This window comes from Euprymna scolopes, chromosome 14 (assembly GCF_053919585.1).
Source record: "Euprymna scolopes isolate OS-2025 chromosome 14, ASM5391958v1, whole genome shotgun sequence".
In the NCBI taxonomy this organism is placed as follows: domain Eukaryota; kingdom Metazoa; phylum Mollusca; class Cephalopoda; order Sepiida; family Sepiolidae; genus Euprymna; species Euprymna scolopes.
The window spans coordinates 24,867,122-24,886,385 of NC_136495.1; the positions used below are offsets into that span (position 1 = coordinate 24,867,122).

The 19,264-nt window shown below is 33.7% G+C and overlaps 1 protein-coding gene across 5 annotated transcripts in view; it reads right to left on the bottom strand.

Annotated features, from left to right (window-relative positions):
* LOC145292916 (uncharacterized) overlaps nucleotides 1-19,264 on the bottom strand; it is a 122,546-nt gene that overhangs the window by 18,220 nt on the left and 85,062 nt on the right. Inside the window, exon 7 of one of the 5 annotated variants that reach the window (XM_080139073.1) lies at nucleotides 8,345-8,617. The exons of 3 other annotated variants lie outside the window; for them this stretch is intronic. In XM_080139073.1, coding sequence (XP_079995199.1) covers nucleotides 8,389-8,617 — 229 coding nt within the window. In that variant the 3' untranslated portion in view covers nucleotides 8,345-8,388. Of the gene's footprint in view, nucleotides 1-8,344; nucleotides 8,618-19,264 lie in introns of those variants that run through there. One more of the 5 variants, XM_080139076.1, reaches the window with a different exon arrangement.

Below are 19,264 nucleotides of genomic sequence, written 5' to 3' on the forward strand. Positions count from 1 at the left end.
CTTTTTCTTTAATAATCCATATTTAATAAATATTTATATAAAATTATCCGAAAAAGGCCAAATTTGAAGCATAAATTTGAAAAAAAAAAAAAAAAATTTTGAAAGCCAAACTGCTTCAAAAAAAGCCAAATTCGCGAAATTTGGCCTTAAAAAAGCCAAGCTGGCAACCCTGAATTGAAGCTACTTGACTCACAGACTTATCGTCACTCAACTAGCAGCAGCGTGTGTGACTGGAAGTGGACAGGGCTGGTAGACTGGTACACGTACGCAACATGTATGTGAACAGGGTTGGATCAAATACTGACTTTTAACAATTGAAATGCAAATACTTTCGTTTAGGTTACCAGAAATACAAATACAAATACTTTTACTCCTAAGTCTAAAAATACAAATACAAATACAAATACATTTATTCCTAAATCTAAAAATACAAATACAATTACATTAAAATTGTATTTAAATACAATTGAAATGCAAATACAATTGTATTTGATCCAACCCTCCCATATGGTTAGGTCGTCCGTATTGCACACTTCATGAGTGCGACGATCTGGGTTCGCGCCTATGTCGGAGTACGTCACTGTTAGAGATGCAGTATATCGAACCCCACTTTGGGTCTGGCGTTGTCCGTTGTCGATGCAATTGCTCGATGATTCTATCTATATATATATATATATAAAATATTTTTGTGGGGTGCAAAATTTATGTATTGCAATTATGAATGGAAAACATGTTTTATTGATATTCATGATTAAAAGTATGGAAAAAATGTGAAACTAGCTTACCGGTTTTTTCCCACACCCGTTTTGAGCTGAATCGAGGGATTTTTATTTGTAACTCCTGAGAGAAAATATACGTTTAAAATAAGTGGCGTTGTAGTTTATTAACGGATAGAAAAAAAAAAACTAGGTAATAATATATATCCCTATATATTATAAAAAGGTCGCAGTTTTCCTCCTCTGGACCAAAGTACCGTAGGTTTGCAACAACAGATGGCACATACAAATGTATTATATCTACATTATTAACAAATATCTTATGTAACTATTGAACGACATTTTAGATACATTCGTTCGTTATAAAAAAAAACTAGATTTAATCATAGGAGTGATATTATCATCATCGCAATCACCTACAGACGAAGTCGTTCCCAATTTCCACCTTATCACTACGTCATCCCACCGTTGCGCACCAACATCACGTAATTTTACACACTGGGTAATTATATTGAGACCACACCCTTCATAACTGATCCGTAAGCTCATAGATATAACATTCACCTTCCATTCCTAGAAACAAAAAATAATAAGGTCTCCCGAGGCATGTTCCTGCTTTTATGATTGGCTGATGCATGTCATTCTCCAATTCCAGAATTAAACTAATCCTGGTATTTAACGAACGCTTCGACAACTTAACATTATTGTCCTCGCTTACCACTACATAAATACAATTACATTTTAAACAACTAAAAAGGATTCACAACTATTTAACAACACAACAAATATAATCCACATTTCTTTTATTTTTCGTTTCTTTTTTTTTGGGGGGGGGGTTCATTATTTAAAATGTACGATAACGTGTTTCCTTATTTTCGTTATTGACAACACAACGAATTCAGCAAGGGTTGCAAAAAATGCTCCCTTTTTTAATTCACTTCGGCAGCCACACATGCGTGTCTAGCGTTCTTTCTTGAATCGGTTTAAATAGATTAACAAACACGATGTTATATCGATTACGTCGTCGTGAAACAGTAGATATTGGGACCGCATCGTAACCTACGGGTTTCACGTTCGCGCCCATGTAATAAATATTTTTTAATTTTTTAGTGAAAGTTTTAACATTTATGTGATTTTTTTTTCGTTTGTTTCCTTATTTTCCTGTTCTTTATATATATTTTTTATTTTTCCATGCTCTTTTTTTACACCTCGTCCTTACTCAATATCCTTAATACATCACCTGTACACACCCGAGCAACGCCGGGTACCCCCACTGGATAACATGTTTCCTTATTTTCGTAATTGAAAACACAACGAATTCAGACCGTCACAACAGTGTTTTTTCCTCCATTTTTCTCAGTTATTTTTATTATCGAATTCAAACAATTTTATTTGTTTTTTTTTTCCTTTTTATTTTATTTTTTATTGTCGAAATTAAACGAAAAACCTTCATTTGTTTTTAGGGTGTTTTCTTTTGGTTTGTTTGTTGGGTTTGTTTTTATTTTATTTTATTTTGATGATAAGTGAAATAATCGAAAACAAGCATTGCAGTAATTAATAAAAATAATAATAAATGATAAATACACGGAAGAAGTTTCGTTTCATTTCCTTAGGATAGGATTCCATATTTTCGTTCTTAAATAAATTTCTGCTTCTTAATAAAACAAAGATAAACTATTTTTATTTCCGGGGGCTGGTAAGTAACCAGTCAACATTACCATAGCTTCAACGACTTAATAGATTTTGTTCACCTCTCTCCACCTGGGCTGTTTACTGCATCTAATTATTTTCTTTTTCCCTTCGCTGCTATTTTTTATTTTATTTATTTATTTTTTTTTTTGCGGTTGGGGGTTGCTCAATACCCTTACCACACCACCTCTCTCCACCCGTCCTTGACATTCTCGATAGCCGTTCTTACCATGAGGAGTTGGGGGTGTCTATTCCAAAAGCCGTTCGTAACATGTGAACGTTTGAGGTTGGCAACAACAACAACAACAACAACAACAACAACAACAACAACAACAACCATACTTTCATTTTTTCCAGGGGGGCACGCTTCCACCGGGTAACGCCGGTTAGCGGGTACTGCTAGTCTAAAATAAAACTACATGTGATCTATTATTTCATTTCCATATCTGTATCGAGCGCTATGGTTATTTTCAATCCATGCATGAACGTAGATCTGCTCCGTTTCAGCTTAGTAAAGGGAGAGGGAGTCCACACTTGGAAATGCGCCACCCAACTCTATACCATCAAACAAAAACCTATGGGGCAAAATTTTCATATGGTACCGAACAGGGTATGGGCTTATATGCTTGTGTTCCTCGCATAAAGAGGGAAGTGAGATTAGCAAGTTTGTTCGGCAGGTTAGTAAAAAGCATAAATGTTCAACAAATGCAAAAATGAAAAGGAGGGTACAATTCCAGAGAATTAAATGTTATTATTTTGGTTTATTTTGATTTTTATAAAATCAACAACTCAGTGGAATTGAAAAGAAAAGTAGAAGAGAAAATTGAAAGTCTCTTAAAGTTCTCAACTGCAGGGTAGCACGGCGGGGCTAAAATTTCCAGCACATTGAATGCTGACAGTCAAATAATTTCCTCTGTCAGGAGGATTACTTATTGAAACGAAATATAGGGATAAAAAGTGCAAATCGACGAAATTCACGTGAACATGCCAGTCCCCATGTCATTTAAATTGAGCCGGCAGCCGTTAAAACACCACATAAGATATTTAAAAGGAGAGAACCTTGAAAGAAATAGAGAATGAAAAAGAATTCGTCACCACTTTTCCACTGAGTTAAATCCACATGATGAATTCATACATGATGACTTCGTACTCTTTCTCTCTTTTTTTTTTTTTTTTTTTGTATTGTGCTCTTTTTTATTACTAAAAAATGAAACCCACAACTCGCAAAATTTGAGGTATTGTACTCCACTTGGTTAAGCCAAATCCACAGCATACAAAAATTAAGTAAAATCCACGGTTCGCAAAAACATGACAATCTCATGTCACAGGATGCCCTTTATCTCAGTTTGAAATAAACTATTTTCTCATTTTTCTCCGTTGCTTCTGCAAGTTAGTAACTCCAAATGTTAGGCTTTGTGTCAGCTGAATTCGGAAGCTAAAAGTTCGGATCACTCTATCCTTCCTTGAAAGAGTTCAAAACCGACTTCGAAATCTAGTAAGTGATACCCTACTGCAACCTCTTTCCCACAATAGAGATGTTGCAAGGCTGTCTGTGCTCTATTGTTATTTTCATGGCAAGTGCTCGTGTGAGCTTCAATCTATAGTCTCCCGTATCAAACCTTCACAAAACATTCATTTTGCTACAACCACTATCAACAATTTCCCTCACTCCCTATTTGTGTCTTAATCTAAACGCAAATTTCATTAACAGAGCTTCTTTTTTTTTTACTGCCCGCCTATACCACTAGTCTGCTTTCCAGCTGACTACAATATTGTCGTCTTCAAGTCGAATGTAAACGAGATTTTGTTTAGCTGCCCACTTTAAATAATCAAATTATACCTAATTTAAACCACTAACGATTGATTACTACACTGTTGCCTTGGTGATCCCCATACTCTCATTAACCCCTATCTTTGGACCTGGCTATGTTGTAACTCTCTTGTAAAAATAAAAATTACATAAGAGTGAACATAATCGGATATATACTGAACATATTTCTTTTCATATTTTCTTAATACGTAATAAAGTAAAGGATGCTCCCGTTACTCTTGCTTCTCTTTATTTGTCCTTCAGTCTTCATTTTTTAATAAGTGATTTTTCTGTCAAAGGAAGAAGAAAAAGCTGTATTCTAGGTTGGCAGTATTTTGCGTAAACAGTCGTCAGAGATGTTGGAAAATTTCTGTTTCTATGTCTATCCTTGTGGCCATATTACTAGTAAGGGTGCTGGAGGTAAATCTTTTATCTGAACTGACGTTATCCGTCTGATAGTCAGGGACCCGAATCTTGGATTAACCACTAAGGAGGCTGTCCTATCAGCAGATGCAAAGTACTGAGGCTGCTGTATTGCCATTTGGTGAATGGATTCTGGACCATACAGTAGTTTCTTGTAGGGCCTCTCGATGCCATACTAGTGGGTAATTGTTACGGCTTTACCTTATTATGTGCTACAAAAATACATTTCGTTTCTTTTTCTCTCTTACTTTCCCTGTCAGTCCTGCTCTAAACAAGTCTGTTAACCCTTATCCTCGAGTGGCCTCTGGGCCTTGATAAGTGGTGATGCCTATGTAAAAAAACGATGTAGTTCTTTTAAATCCAGATTTTTCAAAGAATATCAGAGTGACTTCCCTTTAGCCTCGTTTTCAAATACAATAATAATAATAACAATAATAATAATAATAATAATAATAATAATAATAATAACAATAATAATAATAATAATAATAATAACAGCAATAATAATAATAACAACAACAACAATAATAATAATATATGACCATTGTTGCAATGATTTGAGAAAGACTGAAGGAGTAAATTAAAGATTATCTCTTACAACGTGATTTTATTATTTGTATTGAACTATGTAGCACAATATTACTTTCTGGTTATTTATTAGTATTTATTCATTTATCTCATTTAGGTCATTTAAAATACAACGAAGACTGTTTTCATAGAAAAATGTAAATAAACTAATATTTTCTGCGTGTTTAAATGTGTTTCTGTTGAAAAAAATCTTTTTTGCGCTATCCAGAAAAATATCAACTTTATCAAAATATATTTGTTGATTCATTCCGCGGAATTTCACAGATCCTACTAGTAAAATAATAATGCTCTATTCCCATTATTATATATTATAGTTACTGAATTTTTGAGATGAGGGTCAATAATTTGTAGTATTTGAATTATTCAGACTACTGTTCTCATCTTAAGGGCCGATATAATCTCTTACCTTTTTCATGGGTATCTTGTTGAACTATGGAATATTTTTGTTTAATTCGGGAATCTGCATAGGTTTTCGAAAGGAACCCTTTATTTAATCCATGAGGGTGGCATGCTCTTATACCGTTTATCATAAACGGGTAAAAGTCTTAAGTAAGTGTCGCAACTGAATTCTTAGTATCAACCTGCAACCTCTAGAAGAGTGTCACTTAAAACTGAATTTCACCAAGTAGTTAATTCGTTATACTACGGGTCGTTGTGAAAGCGTGAAAATAGCATTCAATTTGTTTATCAAAAATCAATTGAAATAAAAAGATATGAATTCAAAAATAGAACAGCAAAGAATGAAAAATATAATCATGCAGTAAACCATGTTATATATTAATATAGGTTGTTTTGAACTTTCGTAAGTGGTTGTCTGTCGAATAAGGAAAATTACATTTGACAAGTGTGCGAACGGAAAGAACAGAAATAGTAGTGACCTCATAGAACATATTTTTTAACTTGCAGTGATACCCGGCGTTGCTCGGTGTAGAGAGATGGTGTAGTAAGGAACCCCAAGGGTGAAGAGAGGTGTTAAAAAAGTGGGGTAATTGTGCATAAAACCAAACACTAAGTTTCAAACATGGCGGTAGGTATGTCAATTGAGGTATGGAAGCTCAAAATGGATACAATACTCCCGCTTACTTATATATTTTTTCTAACATATTTACGTTTTTTTTTTAACATATTTACGTTTTTTTTTCTAACATATTTACATTTTTTTTTAACATATTTTTTTTTCTAACATATTTTTTTTAACATATTTTTTTTAACATATTTTTTTTAACATATTTTTTTCTAACATATTTTTAACATATTTTTTTCTAACATATTTACGTTTTTTTTTTAACATATTTACGTTTTTTTTTCTAACATATTTACGTTTTTTTTTTAACATATTTTTTTCTAACATATTTTTTTTAACATATTTTTTTTTCTAACATATTTACGTTTTTTTTTTACGTTTTCTATTTTTAAATGTACTATATTTAACTATATTTTATTTACGTATTTAAACCTGTGCAGTGTATTGTGATCGTCGTCGATTTAAAAAAAATATTATTGTTATAGTTAACTATATTTTACGTTTATTTATTTTACTCCCTTATAATAAAAATATATAAAAATACGTAAACTTTCTTTATCATTTGATTTTGCGTTTGACAAAATAAACATAATTGTTTGAAAAAGATATTCGACTAAAAACACAATCAATAGGTTAAGAATGTTTACGTATTTTTATATATTTTTATTATATGGAAGTTAAAAACTAAACATGAAATATAGTTAACTATAAACATGTTTTTTTATCGGCGACGATCGTAATAAACTGCGCAAGTTTACATAAAGTATATGTAAATAAAATATATTTAGCTATAGTACATTAAAAATAGAAAACGTAACTATATTTAAAAAAAAAAACTATGTTATAAAAAATATATTAGCAAAAATATCTTAATCTTTTGCCAAAAAGTAATCAGTTTTGAAAAATAGCGGAAGTATTCTATCCATTTTGTGCTTCCATAATTCAATTGACAGACCAGCCGCCATGTTTGAAACTCAGGGTCTGGTTTTATGCACCGTCACCAAAAGCGGTAGAAGCAGGGGCGTGGAAAAACAACAGTATGCAGCCCGGATGGAGAGAATTGTTAAAAACAATGTGGTAGTAGGATGGCAGGAGGCTCGAACCCGTAATGCGAAGGAGGAAAAGAAGATGGAAAAAAACCTAACGTCTTAACTGACGCGTCTATCGCGAAACCGGAAGTCTCAAGCGTTGGAATTAAGAAAGTAGACGATGACTTGCGAAAATGTCGACGAAAAAAGCGACCCCTGCCTGTGGAAAACTTCCTAGTGGAGGGTGAAGGAATTAATGTTTTTGTCCAATTTTGATATTTGTCGTCAGAGAGACCGAGCTTTAAAACGATACCGATTTTGTTACGTTACGATGCGCCTGTCGGAAGTTTTTGCGAGGCATGCAAACACACACATACACACATATACACACATATATACAGATTTTTTTCTTTTACATATTAGAAGATAAAAAAAAAAATTTCAGCTGTGAGCAGGTAAATCTAGACGTATAAATTACGAACTTAAACGGAGTAGGTCATCTCACTTCTTTCTCCTCCATGTCACGATGAAATAAAAAAGGACATGTCATAGTTATTTGTCGGTCTTGATTTATTAAAATTAGCAGCGACTGAAATAGTATCATCATCATCTTTTCTTTTTTTAGTGTTCAGCTTCAAGTATTTTCCAACACTACATCGACTGTTTTGGAGGATATAAAGTTGATTTGTAATTTAATATATATATATATATATATATATATATATATATATATATATATATATATATATATATATATATATATATATATATATATATATATATATATATACACACACACAATTCAGTTTCATTGCATTCTAAACATAATTCGGCAATGAAACAGTTCGAAAAATAAAAATCCTTGGATGTTTATATAAAAATAAATATTCACTTATATTAACATAAATCTATTTTTCCCGCCACGACACATCAGTGTCCGCCATATTTAAAATGACTGACGTTCGTCATTAAAGATGTTGACCGGTTGATTCAACAGCGACGCTTTTTGCGACTGCTATTATCGCCGCGATGTCAATATATATATATATATATATATATATATATATATATATATATATATATATATATATATATATATATATATATATATTACAAGGTGTCAAGTTCAGCGAGGAAATGCGATATAATATTCGCATGGAGGGTTGGTCGCAGTTTTTGTGACGAAATAAGGATTGAGTTGCCGTATATTTGACTTGTGGACGAATTGTCCTTGCGTTGCTGTTGCCTCCCGGAGGTTTTCCGTGACTGTAACGTCGACGTCTTTGGCCACTGTCCATTATCATTCAAGTCTGGGATAAATGATTCGTAGACCGGCGGGCTGAAACATAGGAAGAAAAAAAGAAAAGAAAAACAACGGAGAATAAGAAGCAATTTTCGAATTAATTTTTAAGATTTACTGATTTAAGAATACAAGATTTGAAGATTAAGAATATAAAACGATCTTCTGTATGCCGGAAAGATCAAATCATAAAAACGAACAATCCTGTTGGAACCACACATTGAATTGTGTCGATCATGTGGAATTTCAAAGGAAATGTCATCAGTTCTACGCCGTGGGAAACTTCCATATATCGCAGATTATCTAACAGACGCACGAACAGAAGGAGTAAAAGTAACCGCCGGTTTCTGATAAAGACGCCTTTGGAATTTATTGTCATGTTCTCTCTGTCGAGGCCCCTAATTGTTGTTGATCATCACAGCAACTACAACTATCTGTAAAGGATGGAGGGAGATATTTATATAGGTTAGATTCCTCTAGATCAGCCGTGTTCTGTTTATGACCGAGCACATTAACATGATTACCTCATGAAGGGTGTGACTCCTCTTCATACACAGATGGATATTCACTAGAGAGAGGATAACTACAGCTTGTAGCTACACAAGAGTGCTATGAGACGCATCAGATATCGCATGTCAGTGGATAGTCGAGAATATAGACAGCACCCACTAAAAAAGACTTGATTGGGCTCCTTAGTCCACAGCTGGTCAGTCTTCGGCGGTGGAATCACGATTGGGCAGCCGTCTCTTGTAACTGGGCTCAGGAGAGCCGTGCATGGGTCGCTACGATTCAGGGTGTTTTGCAGGACAAAATCCGTTGAAAAAAAAGTGACGATGGCTAAATGGTTAACGACACGGATTGAAAACCTTGGTGGTCCAATGTCGAATCCAGTTCGTTCCAGAAAATACTTTCATCAAACCATACTTGATCTAGCGAGGAGATAAATAAAATAATAGAAAAAGTATAGATCATTAAGTATCTATGGAAATGTGGTTTCGAATTCCATCGTTTAAGCCACGTTTTAAAATCCGAGACAAAAACATATGAGATTCCAAGAACAAATGTTTGGGTATGAAAAAAGACTGGTTCAACCCTGAGCGTGTTTTCACCAGAGATAAAAGTTTGGAGATTATTTAAAAAAAGAAACACTATAAACGCATACCGTTCACGTATCAAAATTTGATCAACTTGAAATTTGTGGTGTTTTGGTAGTTTGTTGCAAATAGAAACATGTGATTGGATGAAAAAAGGGAATAGGCAGAGTAGACATTACTAAAGCAGTAGTTTTTTACAATGTTAATATCCGAGTTCAAATTTCATGTGAGTCGAAAGTTTCTTTTAAAAACTGGATAAATTTGGAACTATGAACGTAGCAAGATAGCATAAATACATTAAATAAATATAATTAATGTTTCCGAATTTTTTAGATGAGGATTGGTTATTCGTATTATTTGGATTCATCTGAATATTCTTCTCATCTTGAGTGTGGTTGACGTTTCGATCGCTGCAATCTTCGACCTTCTTCAGGGGTATCTTGTCGAACTCGGGAATGTTTCTGTCGAACTCGAGGATTTGGATGGAATTTTGATAGTTTCTCTTAATTTCCTCAAACGTAAAGTATTATAGGTTCAGGTAATTGTGGTGCCCTCAGCCAGAATATCTGTCATCACTGCTCCGTGATGGTAAGCATGACATTCAGCTCTTTCGATCCGATGTCCTAATCGATGTTAGAAGTTCTTGAACCGTTTTTAAAAGTAAATGTGCGTACAAGATAACATTACAAACAAAAATTCCGACATTTTAGAGCACCCTATTGACTGACCGAACAACTACGCATTGTTTACGTTTAAGAAATAACATTTATTCTTCTTATAATGAAAATTGTACAAAAAATATTTGATAAACATATTTTTCACTTTAATACAAATTGTAAAAATTTTGTATTCATGTTTATGTTTTGGTATAAAACAATCAGATTGCCCCTATATATAATAAAAGAGACGCAGTTTTCCCCTTCTGGTCCAAAATACCGTAGGTTTACAAAAGATGCCACATACAAATTTCTTATATCTAGCCTATTAGCCACTATCTTATGTAACTTTATAAATACTTTTCTGATACATCCAGGTGTTCAAATAAAATCATAGATTCCTTCCGGGGAGCTACACCAGCACTATCGCACAGAGGAAGTAGTCCCGATTTTCCCCTCTATTCTGAAGCCCTGTTACTGATCCTCATAGACACCGAATAATTTTTACACATGGTATGGATATTATTATCACACCCTTCGTAATTGATTCATAAACTAATAGCCCAAATGTTAAATTCCCGTCCGTCGATTCGAAAAATAATAAATTCTCCCTTATAACATTTTTGCTATTCTGATTGGCTTGAATCAGACCGATCCCTTATTCCAGATTACAATTCTGTTAACTAAACCGAACATGCAAGCCGTTATCCAACATGCGTTTACCGATACAGGAGACCGACGTTTTACATAAAATAAAGCGATTACTGAACACCACAGAGGTATTTACTTTTCACTCCCCTCTCTCTCTCTCTCTTTCTCCATTCTTCTCTCCTTCTCTTTCGCTCTAAATGTGCTTAGAGGGAGAAAGAGAGAGAGACAGACAGACAGAGACAGAGACAGAGACAGATCAGAGGGAGAGTTTCTGTTTTGTTTACATTCGACCATTGTACTGAGCGAGAGAGAGAGAGAGAGAGAGAAAGAAAGAGACAGAGAGCGAGAGAGACAGACAGAGACAGAAAGAGAGAGAATTATCGTAACGATAGAGAGAGAGAGAGAGAGAGAGAGAGAGAGAGAGAGAGAGAGGGAATCATCGTCATGTATTGACCTCATTACATTACCGCGTCCAGTTATTTGTTATAAAACCAAAACAAACGAGCTATTTTGGTGCCGTCGTGGTGGAGCAGTCGCTATCGGATTCGCGTCATAACTAACTGGTTGCACGTTCGAACCTATGTAATGAATCGATTTTTTTAAAGGTTTAACATTTAAACAGGGTTATGCCTTGCAATAAATACGTATAACATTTCGTGTTTTTTTCTACATTTTTCTCAGTTATTTTTTTTATCGAATTTAAACAGTTCTATTACTTTTTTTTCCTTATTTATTTATTTGTATCGAAATGAAACGATAAACCCTCATTTGCTTTTGGGTTGTTTTCTTTTAGTTTGTTTTGGGGGTTTATTTTTATTTTTTATTTTAATTTTATTTTTATTTGTTACGGTGGTAAGTGAACTATTTGAAACCAAGTACTGCAGTAATTAATAAAATAATAATAATAATAATAATAATAATAATAATAATAATAATAATAATAATAATAATTGATAAATGCACAAAGAAGTTTCGTTTCAGTTCCTTAGGATAGGATTCCATGTTTTCGTTCTTACATAAATTTTTGCTTTTAATAAAACTTAGAGACGAACTAATTTTTGCGGCGGAGGCCGGTAGGTAACCAGCCAATATTTCCACAGCTTCAACGGCTAAATGGATATTTTTTTTCATCTCTCTCCACGCGGGTTTCCTACTGCGTTCCCATAGCTGTTCTTACCATGAGGGGTTAGGGGTTTCTATTCCGAAACGCGTCGTAACATGAGGAGGTTGGGGTTGGGCAACAACAACAACAACAACAACAACAACAACAAACAACAACAGCAACAACAACCATACTTTAATTTTTTCAAGGGGGCGTACGCTTCCACCGGGCAACGCCGGTTAGCGGGTACTACTAGTTTTAAATATATATGTCGAACTCTTTGACATTCGAAGCATATGTATTTAGTGGTCGAATGGTGACAGTGTTCGCCTTTAATTTAAATATTTTGTTATCTTTCAGGGTTCGAATCTCGCACTAGACTTTGTTTGTTGTTTCTGTCGTTGTTTGGCTATATTTATTTTTTAAAACTCATTATAATTAGTTGGTTATTAATCTGTTAAATTCCAAGGTATTTAAAATTTTTACTGTTGAGTTGAAAGTTTCGGTGTTAATCTATCTACTATTATATAAAAGGAATTGTGTGTGTATGTGTGTGTGTGTGTGTGTGTGTGTTTCCTATGGACTCGAAAACGGCTGGGCCGATTTTTATGAAATTTCACACGAAGGTACATTTTTGTCTGGCAGTGTTCTTAGATAGATTTTGTATCGGAATGTCTTCGATAAGTATCGATAATATAATCGATAACGGAAATAATTTGAGAAAAGACGGAACAGGCGATTTGGACCAAAGTTAACACCTTACACACAAATTCTGTTTTTTTTTTAGAAAGCGAAATATTGACAAGAGAAGATAATATTTACACATTATGGCAAGGAGCAATGCAGTTCACATAAACTAAAATAATTCACACAAAGAGTTGCATTGCACTTTTGTCAATAAGTTAGTGGTTTACTAAGATCTATTCATACATAACCAAACAACTAGAATTGATGACTTTTATCCTTTCATTCACAATAATTATGCAGTAAGAAGTACTGTTATATACTAGCCTGGGTGCCCGGCGTTTCCCGGGTGTTTTGAGGTGTGTGTTGGGCAAAAAAAAAAAAAGTGGTAGTAGGCAGGCTCGAACCTATACCGTGAAGGAGGAAAAAAAAATGTGACGTCGCTGCTGTTGCGTCCATCGCCAAATTGGAAGTGGCGAAGGTTTAAATTATGGCTAGTCAATCAAAAAAAAAAAGGGATGACTTTCGAAAATACCGGCAGAAAAAGCGACCCATCCTTGTAAAAAATTGCCCAGTTTAGGGTGAAGCCATTAATGTTTATAGCAAATGTTTCGATATTTATTGTCCGAAAGGTCGAGCTTCAAAACGATATTGATATCGTGAAAATCCGTCCCTCTGTCGAAAGTTTTAGACATACATAGATACATACATACATACATTTCATCAGAATATATATATTTTAAGTACAAATAAATATTTGCTTGTTTTCTCTCTGCCATTGAATGTCGAAGAAATAGTTTTGTAAATTAACTGAGCTCAAAGTTCATTCAATGCATGTAATATACATTTTCATAAGTTAAACTATGGCAGAATTTATTAAAGATAAAATATATTAGGTAAACATAGGTAAATCTCTATTAATAAATGAATATTCATATATGTTTATATGCTTCTGTGTATAGAATTAAGTCCTAAACGAATTAACCGATCATTATGAATTTGGGAATACAGTTGTTAGGTGTAAAGGTAGGTACTATGAGCTATATTTACTTTAATTTAGTTAAAAACAAAGGAGCAATGAAAATTTTATGAAAATTCAAATACCTCTGATTTTTTATGAACTTTAATATGTATTGATAAATATTTACCAACTTTTAGTTTCTTTGAAGTCTTTCGGGGGTTCATAATAAGTGGACAACCTCCCATTTGAAAGTCCGAATATTTCAGATTTGCATTACACAGTTTTTTTTGTTTTTGTTTTTTTTTTTACACAGTGATCACCACTTATCAAGGCCCGGAAGCCACTCAGGGATAAGGGTTATTTCAAGTACATTACGTTAGTGTGGAGATTTGATGAAGTGTTTACTTAAGGAGGCTGTTCATTAGGAATTTGTTAACATTGGACTTGAAGACATCCAAGTTGTAGTCAGGTGGGAAGCAGGCAGACGGAACAGAGTTCCACAGGCGTGCAGTTCTAAGAAAGAAGCTTTGTTCATGGAATCCGCGTTTTGATTAGGCACAGTGGGGGAAATTTTTCATAGTGGATTCAGCTAGACGGGTGTTTTTTGTGAAAGATTGGCGAGGGGGGACCAGAGATTGGAGTTCAGACGAGCACCTGCCATGGAAATAACGATAAAAAAAGGATAGGCTCGCAACGTCTCTTCTGTGGAAGAGAGGTTGCAGGGTAGAGAAAAGGGCATCCCCCACTAAGCCATGAAGTCTATTTTGTACTCTGTCAAGGCAGGATAGGCTCTTTTTAGCAGCTCCTCCCAGATATGGCAACAGTATTCCATCCTTGGACGTACTTGGCTTTTATATAGATAGAGAATTGCATCAGTAGTGAGATATCTTCTGGAGCGGTAGAAGGATCCCACCATCTTTCCAGCGACCTTGGCAACAGACTTGGTGTACGTGTTTCATTTCAGATCAGGAGTAAAGGTCAAACCCAGAAGCTTGCCAAAACATGGGGCCTCACCCAGACGAGAGCCATTCATCACAATTGATGCCAGATGGAGATCAGAGCGTTGATGATGTAAGGATATTGGATCGAGAGCTCAAATATTTCAGATCTGCATTACAAAGTTATTGGATCGAAAGTCCAAATATTTCAGATCTGTATTACAAAGTTATTGGATCGAAAGTCCAAATATTTCAGATCTGTATTACAAAGTTATAGGATCGAAAGATCAAATATTTCAGATCTGTATTACAAAGTTATTGGATCGAAAGTTCAAATATTTCAGATCTGTATTACAAAGTTATTGGATCGAAAGTCCAAATATTTCAGATCTGTATTACAAAGTTATTGGGTCGAAAGTCCAAATATTTCAGATCTGTATTACAAAGTTATTGGATCGAAAGTCCAAATATTTCAGATCTGTATTACAAAGTTATTGGATCGAAAGTCAAAATATTTCAGATCTGTATTACAAAGTTATTGGATCGAAAGTCCAAATATTTCAGATCTGTATTACAAAGTTATTGGATCGAAAGATCAAATATTTCAGATCTGTATTACAAAGTTATTGGATCGAAAGATCAAATATTTCAGATCTGCATTACAAAGTTATTGGATCGAAAGATCAAATATTTCAGATCTGCATTACAAAGTTATTGGATCGAAAGATCAAATATTTCAGATTTGTATTACAAAGTTATTGGATCGAAAGTCCAAATATTTCAGATCTGTATTACAAAGTTATTGGATCGAAAGCTCAAATATTTCAGATCTGTATTACAAAGTTATTGGATCGAAAGTTCAAATATTTCAGATCTGTATTACAAAGTTATTGGATCGAAAGTCCAAATATTTCAGATCTGTATTACAAAGTTATTGGATCGAAAGTCCAAATATTTCAGATCTGTATTACAAAGTTATTGGATCGAAAGTCCAAATATTTCAGATCTGTATTACAAAGTTATTGGATCGAAAGTTCAAATATTTCAGATCTGCATTACAAAGTTATTGGATCGAAAGTTCAAATATTTCAGATCTGCATTACAAAGTTATTGGATCGAAAGATCAAATATTTGAGATCTGTATTACAAGGTTATTGGATCGAAAGTCCAAATATTTCAGATCTGTATTACAAAGTTATTGGATCGAAAGCTCAAATATTTCAGATCTGCATTACAAAGTTATTGGATCGAAAGCTCAAATATTTCAGATTTGTATTACAAAGTTATTGGATCGAAAGTCCAAATATTTCAGATCTGTATTACAAAGTTATTGGATCGAAAGCTCAAATATTTCAGATCTGTATTACAAAGTTATTGGATCGAAAGTTCAAATATTTCAGATCTGTATTACAAAGTTATTGGATTTAAAGTCCAATTATTTCAGATCTGCATTACAAAGTTATTGGTTAGAAAGCTCAAATATTTCAGATCTGCATTACAAAGTTATTGGATCAAAAGTCCAAATATTTCAGATCTGCATTACATTTTGGTCAATAACAATGAGGCACTAATTAAGCAATATTCCATAAATTCATTTTTTTTTAAGATCGTTTTATCTTAAAAGTAAAGTTATAGACATTTCTAGAACTAAAATCATCTTGATCAGAATCGGAATTAGAATTCTAGACATAAGCTTTAGTAGTATTATATGTTTGCGTGTTGAATCAACTGCAATTGACATGTGTAATGAAGTAGAATTTATGTGACATTCTAAGATGAACATTGTTTAATCGCACTTTTATCTCGCAGTGACACGTTTATTTTAGCTGACCGGAAGTTCCCACTTTGACAAATAAGTGACATATGACGAAAACACGTTTATACGCACCTCTACGTAAAGACTTCTTCCGGTTAAGAAACTTAAAATAAAATTAGGAAAAAAAAAACAAAAAAAGTGACAAACACTTTAACTCCTTCCAATCAAAATATTTCCCGCCTAGATTTAACATACTTGAAGTTGATCCGTTTTGACATTATTTAAGGAAGACACTTTTCTCAATTGAGAGAGAAAATGAGACTTTCTCGTGTACTCGCTTTTCGCGTTCGTATTTTTCTTAAGGATTTTTCGTCCCCGCTCCTTCTTAAATGCATCTACTCGTACCTCTGAGATGCGTCGTACGTCGGCCGGTCGGCCTGTTATATGGCATCTTTTTATGGATCAATTTAAACACAGAATCGGTCAATAGATAAAGAAAAAACAGAGGAATGCATTTAAAGTTTTAATTAAACTTTGTATATAATAAACCATTAACTTCGTAGAAGAATGTTCAAATTAAATAGTTTATTGTGGAAATGAAAGGAAAAAAGAAATTAAAGAGAAATGTTTATGAATGTACTTTTTTTTTCTTCTGGTTTTTGTAAGTTCGATGACAGTGTATTCGGTTCTTACAGCGAGAGCAAATTTTTCTACCGATTTCTGTGTTCTCTCTCTCTCTCTCTCTCTCTCTCTCTCTCTCTCTCTCTCTCTCTCTCTCTCTCTCTCTCTCTCTCTCTCTCTCTTCTCACTTGTGTTCATAAAAAACTCTAGTTTTTATATCCACCTGTAGGCTTGAAAAAGAGTTAACTGTTTATATTATTAATATTATGAGCATGAAAACTTTTTATTGGCTATAAATTAATTTTATACATTAATTTTAATTTTATACATATTTTTCTTTTTGACCGGCAGAATGCGCAGAGTCTGGTTGCACACTGATGTTTTTAAACATTTTGTATTTATCAGTCGACGAGTTAACATCCGCTTGGATTGTACTTTTATTTATTAGTCCCCACAGTTATACTTAAAATAAACTACCGGATCAAGTTCTATAAAAACTAAGGAAATATCCTAAGACAAGTATTCCTCTGGGGGTTTTTTTTTCGCGGAAGAACCCGTGTTGCAGTGGATAAATTACTTGCTAAAATTTAGTTGTAAGTTACACTATTCTCAAGGTTGAAAAGTCAACTCTAATTGGAGACGCCACTCTAAACACAATTGCCGAATACTCGGGACTTCTACCCAGGTGTGGCTGACGGAACGTGGATTAAATAAAGGGTCCCGTTCGAAAATCCGTGCAGATTCCCGAGTTTGACAGAAAAATTATCGTGTTCGAAAAGATTCCCGAGTTTGACAGAAAATTTCTCGTGTTCGAAAAGATTCCCGAGTTCAATAAGGTATACCTGAAAAAGGTCGAAAATAAAACTCAAGATGAGAACAACAGTCTGAATAACGCAAATAATAATCAAGCCGTATCTTAAAACTCACAGAACCAATACCTTTTTTCTTAAGCAAAAACGAGCATTACTAGTAAGGAGAATATTAATAGCAAAATAGGTTAGAGAAAAATTCAACCCGAGCAAAAACTAACCTGACATTCAGAAAATTGGTTTAAGAAAGGTAGTGTCTAACTCACACTGCTGGGGAACCAGAAAAATACTATTTTGTTTTTAAATCCATGAAACATTTTTTCATGGTTTTCAGTATTTCTATAGATTTAACAGTTTTTCATGGTTTTCAGCATTTCTATAGATTTAACAGTTTTTCATGGTTTTCAGCATTTCTATAGATTTAACTGTTTTTCATGGTTTTCAGTATTTCTATAGATTTAACTGTTTTTCATGGTTTTCAGTATTTCTATAGATTTAACAGTTTTTCATGGTTTTCAGTATTTCTATAGATTTAACAGTTTTTCATGGTTTTCAGCATTTCTATAGATTTAACAGTTTTTCATGGTTTTCAGCATTTCTATAGATTTAACAGTTTTTCATGGTTTTCAGTATTTCTATAGATTTAACTGTTTTTCATGGTTTTCAGTATTTCTATAGATTTAACAGTTTTTCATGGTTTTCAGTATTTCTATAGATTTAACAGTTTTTCATGGTTTTCAGCATTTCTATAGATTTAACTGTTTTTCATGGTTTTCAGTATTTCTGTACATTTAACAGTTTTTCATGGTTTTCGGTATTTCTATAGATTTAACAGTTTTTCATGGTTTTTAATATTTCTATAGATGCTTGGCGCAAAGGCAACCCCCGTGATAATATTTTATCACCTTCTTTCAAGCTGAAAATATCTAAGTACACTCGTTAATAAAATTTCAGAATATATCAATAATATACAGGGTGCCCCCAAAAGATGGAGTTACTCTTTGACAGATGATTAATTATGTATTGGTGTCTGGGGAAAGCTTGCTATAAAACGCAGGAGCAAGATCCTTCTCGTCATTTAATTTATTACGTGCACTTTATGTTGCTGGTTTATTCGTTTTAAAGAACTGTTATGGTCAGTGGTTCCTATTTACAATGCCTCCCCACAGGACAGAGTTAGACACCAGAGTCGTTTTTTAACGTGGAGAAAAGAAACAAAAATTAAAAATTGTTATAGTCAGTGGTTAATGAAAGAATAACACGAACGGGGCACATCAAGTTGGATAGTATATTCTTGGTAAACCGTTACAACTTGGCAACCCAGGGAGAGAGAGTATTTTCTCTCACCTTCGTTCTGCGACTCTCCACTCGACCCGAGCTGATAACCGTATTTATTAAGTGTAGACGAGTTCAT